This window comes from Acipenser ruthenus, chromosome 4 (assembly GCF_902713425.1).
Source record: "Acipenser ruthenus chromosome 4, fAciRut3.2 maternal haplotype, whole genome shotgun sequence".
Classification (NCBI taxonomy): Eukaryota; Metazoa; Chordata; class Actinopteri; order Acipenseriformes; family Acipenseridae; genus Acipenser; species Acipenser ruthenus.
Genome location: NC_081192.1, coordinates 15,444,011 through 15,453,949, shown reverse-complemented (window position 1 = coordinate 15,453,949; position 9,939 = coordinate 15,444,011). Strand labels below are relative to the sequence as shown.

Below are 9,939 nucleotides of genomic sequence, written 5' to 3'. Positions count from 1 at the left end.
TGTGGTCACCTGATTCATATGTAGGAATTATTTGTGTGCATTTTGCATCACAACTGGCTAGCCAGGAACTTTGGCTAAGGCCTGGAGTAAAGGACAATCAGCGCTTGATTCCCACACATACCATTTCAAAAACATGTGGTTCAGACCTGTGTGATATGCTCCCTCCATTGCATGCTATCACAGGGTGTGATTCTACAAGTGCGCTGGCAGGAATTGGGAAAGTAAAACCACTGAAAACTGTTTCTAAAAATCTTGCTCATTTTGTTGGACTACAAAGCTTGGGCAAATCTATTGAGTTATGATTGGATGCTTTCAGTGCTGTGGAGAGACTCATCACAGCTCTGTAGATTGACGAACCTGATGGTGGTGTGAATCTGTTGTGCTACAAGAAGTTCTGAAAGAACCAAAATAAAAACTTCTACCCCCAACACAAGACCACGTGCAATGAGGGCAAACTATCAGACGTACAACTGGAGTAATGCTTTGGTGCCCCAAACTCATATACCATCGGCCATTGGTCATGGCTGGCACAGGGATAATGTCACTTGTATGATGGTGCCAACATTAATGACACAGCAAGCAGCTCCTGCTGCACTTTTACATGTAGTTGCATGTGGGTGTAGGAAATCTGAGTGCAAACGTTACTGCAGTTGCACTAGGAACAGACTTGCCTGCACTGAAGCCTGTGAATGTATGAATGAAGATTGCTGCCTGAATCTGATGAAGAACAAGATTCCAACTCTGCTCAGTAACTGATGTAAATTCAATAAAACTGACATAATGATACCATTAAAAACTGATGCCCTTTTAATATATATATATATATATATATATATATATATATATATATATATATATATATATATATATATTACTTTTACACAGCTCATTTTCAAAACAGAAAATATAACAAATGTTGAACAAAAGAGGACTGGCTTATTTATATTGCCTTATTATCCTAAAAAAAAAAGAAAGAAAAAAACTTAAATAAACCTCTTTTCTTGTTTAGACCCTTGACTGTTGGCTTGTCAACATCGCAGTCTCGCCTTGTGATAATATGTTATTTTATTGTTTTTCATTTAATTTAATTTAGAAAAAAAAAGAAAAAACAAGATTCGTTTCGTTTTGTTTTGGAATAATAATAATAATAATAATAATAATAATAATAATAATAATAATAATATGGAATATCGTGATTTCATTCAAGATTCGTTTTGTTTTGGAATAATAATAATAATAATAATAATAATAATAATAATAATAATAATAATAATAATAATAATAATAATAATAATATGGAATATCGTGATTTCATTCTGTTTCTTTTCATTTCGAAATAATAAAAAAGTAAAAATACTTCTCTCTTACACATGTTGTAAATGATTGTAAGAAATGTGTGGGTTATTGGTTCGGCGATGTTTGACTTGCCATGCCTGTGTGATTGACGCAGGGATTGTTTAGCTAAGACTGGCGAGAGAGCTTGAGTAAAGAAGCCTAGTCGGGCTCTGTATTCCCAACGCTACATAATGAACATGTCCTCTCAAATGCCTCTCGTCAGGGACAGGCGCTTATTTATGAGGGGCCGTTCAATTCAAAATTTCAACTTTTTGGCTATAACATATATCAGAACGGGTGTAACATATGTTAGAATGGGTATAGCATATATCAGAACGGGTATAGCATATATCAGAATGGATATAGCATATGTTAGAATGTGTATAACATATATCAGAATGGATATAGCATATATCAGAATGGGTATAACATATATCAGAATGGATATAGCACATATCAGAATGGATATAACATATATCAGAATGGATATAGCACATATCAGAATGGGTATAACATATATCAGAATGGATATAGCATATATCAGAATGGATATAACATATATCAGAATGGATATAGCATATATCAAACTTGTGTGGATATACAGCAAACTGGATACATCAAACTTGTGTGGATATACAGCAAACTGAATACATCAAACTTGTGTGGATATACAGCAAACTGAATACATCAAACTTTTTTTTTAAGAATTGACACGTGACACAGCAACAAATGCACGTGCTTCTGTGACCGTCATTTCATAATTATCTTCAGTAATGGCAGAGTCCGCGAAATCTGTAATTGATTTAGTCGACAAACTGGCAGGTGATAGGAGCCTGTTAACAACTTTAGCAAATGTTTTAGAAAACGGGGGTCGCAGGATGCACGAAGTCGTAAATGAAAATAATGTGGAAAAAGAATTAAAAACTATTTTTTTGAGACCAGCTTCATCAGTTGCCGCCGGGCCTACACATTCCGAAATCAGTAACACGTCAAGTCTTGCATCATCTTATTTCACGAGGTCAACGATACGACCACCACAAAGATTAACCCAACCAACCAAAAAGTAAGCATTACCTAGTTATATTTATTATTTTCAAGTGTGTTTTAAATTTTAATAACACGCATTTTGTGTGTAGGCCACACGGTAGTGTCCTATACACCTAGGCACGATAAACCAAATACGTGCATGCACGCCAAAAGAAGTGGTAATTCATAAATTCGTAACAGGCTTTTGTAACGGGAAAAAAAGTTAAGTTTTGTTTATGTGTGAGCTACGTTGTTATATTATTGTTATTATTTTAAGTAATTTATATTTGTATACATTAATGGATGCTTGAAACAGCCATACTGAAATGTAACTTGAACGAGTACTACATTTTCACAAAAGTAAGCCTATATACATGAATGAATAAATGCACATGTTATGAAAATAATGTGATATATTTCTTTGTTTAAGAAGGCGACCAACTTTCAAAGGTCCTGCTACTTTTACAAAGGAGGTAGTATTGCTGGGCGGACCTCACAACAATGTAGTTGTAAAACACGGAACCAAGCAATTACTCTATGAAAGTGGGCATGTGATGAATGCCTTTGAATTCCACAAGGAGTGGTCGGCTGAAGAACTTCTAGAGAATATTAGATCAGCTTTCAGCAGTCATCTTCCTCCAGGAGCTAAGTATGCATGTTTATTATTACTAATGCTACAGGGCAGATATACGTTAAGATGTACTATAGATGTTCTGCAGTTTAGTGCTATATAGGTAAAGTGTTGTGCTGTGGATTTTTACAATAGTTATACTATTAATATTAAAATCCACTGTGTATTTGTTACACTTGTATTATGTGTGAAAAATAAATACAAAAAGTGCCACACTGCTTGCACTTTACAAGTGTTTTAAAACATGTTTTGCTTTAATTATTTATTGGTGGTTGTTGAAAAACGTTTTGCAAGATCGCTATCCAAATATCTTAGATTTAATGCAAGAAAAACCTTATTTAATTACAGTTTGGAAATACTCATGGCTTGCCACAATAAACTGATAGCTCCTTCTCTAATGAGGAACCAAACACTCAATGGTTGGATGATGAACAAAATATTTAAGCAACGCTCTGTCTATATTCGCCCCTCTGTTGAAATCTTGGATCTGCAAAGGCTGGACCAACAACCTGTAAGTTTTATTTTTCTTGTTTTGTGAAATATTTGCCTCATGTCTATTTTAGGATTAAGTTACTAGGGTTTAGAAGTTTTGCTGTGTTACTTCTAGGTAGATGACATGCAAATCATATATTATACTTTTCTATAATTTGTCAGGGACAGTAATAAGTTATCTGTTCATCTGAAATTGTGTATTTGAGGAATTGTCAGAGAAACAGTATCCATCTTTATTAATAAATTAAGCATTCTTTGGCATCATCTGTCATCGTAATGCAGTTACACAATTCTGTTTCAGGAATAATTTTTATCCTGTTTAAAGAAAATAATACCACAGATTTTTTACTTTTAAAAATAAGTATGCTTTTGATGTAATGTATAATAAAACAAATAGATTTTCTATTTTGAATATTCATACATTATTAAGTTTTTATTCATTTATTTCATTACTTTGCCATTTTAGGAAGACTGGGATAAAACTAATGTGCCAGATAATTCTCAGGATCCTAACTGTATTCGTGAAGAGACACTAGTTGCAGATGAAATACTTGGATGTTCCTCTGAACCTGTGACATCCAATCCAGATGGTCTGCATAATGCTGGAATCGCATTTCCAAACTATCTAGGCTTGGACAGTAATGATCTTCATGCAGTACAGGATGTTTGTGTTTCTGCAGACTCTGTACTAACACAGACACCAGTGTCATTTGGTGTAGAGGCATCTAAAATACACACTACACTGTTTCAGTCTACATCTGCCATGACTTTGGAAACTAATGTTCTGGAGAAAAAAGGATCAGATTGTTACAAGTAAGATATTGCTTCATTTTTCTCAGTTTGTCACCATAAATGTAACACCAGCTTTGTTACCATTGAATTTAGGAGGAACGTGTATGTAAGCAGAAGAGTTTCAATAAAATATCTTTTTATTTATTTTTATTTTAGGCAGTATACATCGCTTATCTATGATTGTATTGAGCTTAATTCTTCAAGTGATGAAGAAGGAGTACAGTTTGCTGAGAATTCATCTGTCCGCTTACATGATGGGTATTTTTTTCAAAATATTTATAATGTGTCAAAATGATTGCATTTCTCCCACTAATATTTTTGCAATGCTCAAGTGAACCCTATCGTATACAGACAAAAAATATAGTGTTTTATATTTTTAGCAAAAGTTGTGTTCACAGCACAATGTATTAACTACCTAAATGTTCTTTTCTTTTAGAGATCAAGTAACTCTTCATGATGTTATCACAAATCTTGCCCTACAAATAGATGAAGATGCAGTTTCAAAGTTCAATATTGATAGAATAAATATATGGGATGGTGCACTTCGTGGATTTAAGCGCAAAACATACAAGCCAGAAAATAGAATGTCTGTAATGTTTACTGACTCAGATGGCAACTCGGAAGGAGCTGTGGACAGAGGTGGTCCTACAAGGGAATTTCTAACTTTATTAATGCAGACACTACAGAACAGTAAAATATTTGAAGGTTCAGAAGACTGGAAAAATTTGACCTGCGATTCCCAAGGTAATTGTAGTTTTAGGTATTTAATTTGTTTTTTAATCTTAATTTTCTTGCAATACACCCATCTATAATTTTTTCACATGCTTCATTCTTTTATGTATTTCAATAGCATTACGTGATGATGATTACTTTCTGGCTGGAAGAATTATAGCCATATCTTTGGTGCATGGCAGACCATCCCCCAACTTTTTTTCTCGGACATTATATGACAGTCTAGCCTATGACCCTCAGCAGGTCACACCTTCTGTGAAAGACATCTGTGATTGTGATATTGCAGAGATAATTTTGGAGGTGCGTTCAAAGTTTTAACTTGAATACATTTAATGAGAATCTGTGTACCACTATTAATAATAATACTAATGTATTATTGGAAAATATTCCTCTTTACATAGATTTGTTGTGTGTTAGCAGTTTGTGACTATTGCCATGCTTCATGTTATTCTCATACACTCCCCCCACACACTAGTTTTTATAAAGGTTTGGCTGGTATGATGTTGTCATACCAATTCTGAGTTAAGTTTTATACTTATGTTTTGACTTTTTCAGATGGAGAATGTGTCAACACTAGAGGGGCTTAAAGATGTTGCAGCCAAGCACTGCAACCTTCTGCATGTGGCAGGATGTTACCGCTATTTACAAAATCTGCAAGACAGAGATGTACTTGTACAAGACTTCATGAAGTGGTATGTTTGTGGCCGAACAAGAAATTCCCTGGAAAGGTACATTTATTTTGTCATGCATTTCAGTAGATTACTATATTTATACTTGTCAGTTGAAAACATGAGTATATTAAATATGGAGTGAGAGTGTAGCAAATACCTGTTCAACCATTTAATTAATGCTTACATTAGCAATATTCACATTGAACTGTGAGTAATAGTTTGTTTAGATTTATAAAACATGTTAAGTACACTGTCACAGTAAATGTAGAAAATATTCTGTGTAGTTTTGTAAGAAATATCTGAACTGATGTCCAACTTTATTTATTAGTACGGTATGTGTTGACTGGTCACTAACATGAAGAAAGAAGCAGGCATTCTGTTTTTCATGTACTTTATATATGTTTCCTAGGTTAAAAGAGGGATTGAAGACGCTTGGTGTGCTTGACGCCATTGTTGCACATCCTGTTCTTTTTGCCAATTCATTTTGCTGGAGGGAGGAAGTGCTCACATCTGAACAGTTTTCAGAATTGTTCAAAATATCATTCAGCACTGCTGGAAGTAATAAAAGACGTGAGGAACAAAGAATTGTGGGCTATTGGAGAGATTACCTACAGGATGTGGAAGGTAAAGATAATGTACTTGCAGCAATGTGGAAGGGCTGCTGGGTCATTGCAGCTGACAAAGTGGATATGGTTTAAATGTAATATGTACTTTTTCTGCAAGAAAGTGTAAGGTTACCTTCACCCAAAATCCCTGTATACAGCTAGGTTGAGTCACTTGTCACCTGAAGCTGTCCTAGGAACCAAATTTTCATACCAAAATCGTAATCCCCAAAACTGTAATAAGCCAAACACAATAAAATGCTTGCAGTCAAACATGCAGCCCAATAATATACACCTGCTAATAAGCAAGTAATTACTTTCATATTGAAGGGATCAAGTTTGTTGCACCTAAGGTGACTAGCCATGGCCATCAATTGCAGACTTGCCATTCTGAGATATATACTTTGGCTCAGACCTATATGAAAGACATTTACTATATTATGGTATTCATAAAGGTGACAGTTGCGGGGCTGGGACAAGACCTAAAGCATCGTCAATTTTCACTACATTAATTGTTTTCTGTACCACAGCCACCAGCAAGCTTTGGGGGGAAAAAATGTAGGAATATTTAACGTTTAAAAAAATAAATACACATTTTTCATATTTAGATAAAGTGTTGGAATATAAAAATACCACAAATGCCTTAATATCCCTTTTTACAGTGTGGTAATTGTTTGAATGTAAAATGATTTTAAAGAATATGATGTAATCCATGTGTATAATTTTGCAAAAGAAAGTTTAACTTTGATGCACAACACTTGTTTATGCATTTATATAATTATTTACTTTTATTTTTCACTATTTTTATTTTCAGATGCGGATTCCAGCGTGTCATTAAGACAGATTCTAGCATTCATTACAGGAGCAGACAAAGAGCCACCTCTTGGTTTTCAACCACAACCGTCTGTTGAGTTCCTGCATGAGAATAATGAAGGATATATCTCCAACTTTCCACAAGCTAACACATGCTGCAATATTTTAAAGCTACCAATTTTGAAGTCCTTTGATGAATTTAAGAAGCAGATGGATTTTGCTATTCTCAACTCTCCAGGCTTTGGTCACCCCTGAGGCAGTCCTTCATACTCTTACCAACTCCATGTTCAGTTGGACAGTTTGGGACAGTTCAGGCTTTTTAACTCGCATCTCAATGCATTTAGGTATGTTTTACTCGGGTACCTCATTACTTGTTTAAGAGAAGTAGTACTGCACTTAACAGAATGCAATGAAGTGTGAGTTAAAAAGCCTGAACTGTCCCACTGAACATGGAGTCATATGGTCACCTTAAGTATAAAACAGTTCAGTGCAAATGTTTGGGACAACCACACTATTGTACAATTATTTTTGTTTTGGTTAATTTAACAAGATGTGGTTGTAAACCAGTTTTTGAACACATGGTTGTTTAGTCTAAATGCAAGTTAATAAGCGTCTTCATTGATTTTATAAGGCACCTGCAGCCAGAAAGCAGTTGCATATTTATAGAAAGGGTTGTCATTGTTCTCATGTCCTCAGTGAGCCACCATAGAAATGTTTGTGTAGTAGCAGCTATTTGTTTGCAAAATGTAATTGTGTCAACAATGTAATTCACACATTTTTAGTTAATGAAAGATACGTTTTCATAATTATAGATGTGGGTATGCAAACTTTTCTTAACAAAAAGGAATGTAATGTGACTGTTTGCCAAATTTGCTTATAGACAAATGGTCTCAAAAGACAAATTCATTTTATTACAATTTCTTCATAGATAGTCAATATCAATCATATTATTTACCTTTTCTGCAAATGGATTTCAAATGTTTGCACGCGATTGCAGTTTAACAAAAACAGGAAGTGCACAGAAATGTATTGTTTTATTTTAAAATAATTGTTTCACACTGAATTTAGTTACCTAAACAATTTGCTCATACTCCAGAAGTTTACATGTGTATACATGGTGTCCTGCTATAATAATTTGGCCATCCCGATAAATTGTTAGTTAATGTTAGTTTGGTTCTGAAATTGACTAATAAAAACAAAAGCGATATACTTTATTGTAGCGCTTGGTTGAGCCACCTTTTGCAGTGCAAAGAGCCTCTAACCTGCATTGAATCTACCAGGTGTTGCGTCATTCTTTGGTCCAGGTTTCTCCAGATCGGTGCGAGTCTCCTTTAGTTCCAACATATTGGTGTGTGGGATGTGGATGGGTTTATCTCCGCTGACGAGCCAGGCACTTACACAGGTGCTCAATTGGATTTGTGTCTGGGCTGTGGGGCACCCATGGAAGTTCAATGCCTTCATTCCTTTTCAGACTGTGGCCACACAAGACACACTACTAGATGTTTATTGAAGGATATCTCAATTCTGCACGGTGCATTAACATTTGAAAGAAAAATCTATTGCTGTGCCAAGATTTGATGCCCATACTCTTCAGAAGGATAGCGCTACATACCACTCCTTACATGTGACCAGTCCGGAAGAGAAATCAAATCAAAGCATTCCACTTTTTTCCCCTCGGTGCTCCAAAGCCCAGACATCAGTCCGATTGAGCACCTGTGGCAGTATCTGGATTGTGAGCAGCGAGCTACCAATCCCAAGCCCCCCCCCCCCAATCTATTGCAACTAAAGGAAACTCAAACATGGATATGGAGAAACCTGAAGCACAGCATGGAACACTAGGTACTGTAGATTATAAAAACAGTAGAAATAACTGGTAAAATGTTGTGTTTTAACTTGTCAACACAGTTATAGTTATTATAAAGAGGTTACTTGATTATTACAAAAACTGGAAAGTATAACAATTGTAGATGTTGAATGAGAATTAAAAGCAACAATTTTGATCACATACTTTGACAGGTTCTTTTGTTAAGTGCATGAATATTTGAAAATTAATAATTTGAAATAAAATGACAAGTTGATTTATTATATTTTTAAAGTAAATGTTTTTGCATTACAATATTTGTTTTCTATCATTTTATTTAGCAATTCACTTTGTAGGTATTACTGAGCCCATTGGCATCTTATAAGTAAGATGTGAATGTTATTACATTTAAAAATAATGCATGTCTGTTTCTGAAGAAAATGTGTAATATTTAAAATTAAATGGTTACAGTGGAAATAAACACGCAAACTGAAGATAAAAAGCAAGGTATAGAGGATTACATGGAAATTTTTAACATGGCACAAAAATAAAACCAAGGCATATTTTATTCTATGATATAGATGACTTAGAAAAGAAAAAAGCATGTTTTCAAAAAATAATTTTATTTCTCTTCCATACTTACATTGTCTCTGGCTAGATTTGCACCTTTAAACTTTTACAATTACTTTCAGAAAATCTGGAGAAGCTTTTGCTGTGGAGCAAAAAGCTTTAAAAATCACCCTGAAAATCTCCCATCTATCTGAGGTGCATTCTGTGTGACCATATACAGTTCAATTTGATGAACAGTCTTACACTCAGGAATCCTGAGTGTGTGACTGTTGGGCCACTCTTTAAATGTAATATTTGATGAGCAGTAGAAAGATTTTTTTGTACTTCTATGTGACTTCAAACATCACGCTTCATAACCAAAAACGCTCTGTAAAATATGACACGTGAACATATAATGATCTATTCCATAATTTAAATCATCAGTGCTCGGATCTACCATTGACTGGAGGTAGTTTATTTGCTCTTCAGACAGCA

At 34.6% G+C, this 9,939-nt stretch overlaps 1 protein-coding gene across 2 annotated transcripts; it reads left to right on the top strand.

Annotated features, from left to right (window-relative positions):
- Window positions 1-1,982: 1,982 nt before the first annotated feature.
- On the top strand, window positions 1,983-9,095 carry LOC117963822 (G2/M phase-specific E3 ubiquitin-protein ligase-like). 2 transcript variants are annotated; one of them, XM_059022065.1, is made up of 11 exons: window positions 1,983-2,398; window positions 2,792-3,010; window positions 3,341-3,503; window positions 3,951-4,297; window positions 4,433-4,534; window positions 4,713-5,020; window positions 5,127-5,308; window positions 5,564-5,736; window positions 6,089-6,303; window positions 7,096-7,384; window positions 7,524-9,095. In XM_059022065.1, exons 1-10 carry the CDS (start codon window positions 2,109-2,111, stop codon window positions 7,347-7,349), a joined length of 2,253 nt encoding a protein of 750 aa, XP_058878048.1. In that variant the 5' UTR covers window positions 1,983-2,108; the 3' UTR covers window positions 7,350-7,384; window positions 7,524-9,095. The 2 variants fall into 2 exon arrangements, with proteins under 2 accessions (XP_058878048.1, XP_058878047.1); XM_059022064.1 differs by having other exon boundaries at window positions 7,096-9,095.
- The last annotated feature ends 844 nt before the right edge of the window (window positions 9,096-9,939 follow it).

Coding starts and splice junctions, on each gene's coding strand:
- LOC117963822 (XM_059022065.1), top strand. CDS start 2,109: ATGGCAGAGTCCGCGAAATCTGTAATTGATTTAGTCGACAAACTGGCA. Junction 5,309..5,563: donor TTGCAGAGATAATTTTGGAG/GTGCGTTCAAAG, acceptor TGACTTTTTCAG/ATGGAGAATGTGTCAACACT. Junction 5,737..6,088: donor ACAAGAAATTCCCTGGAAAG/GTACATTTATTT, acceptor TATGTTTCCTAG/GTTAAAAGAGGGATTGAAGA.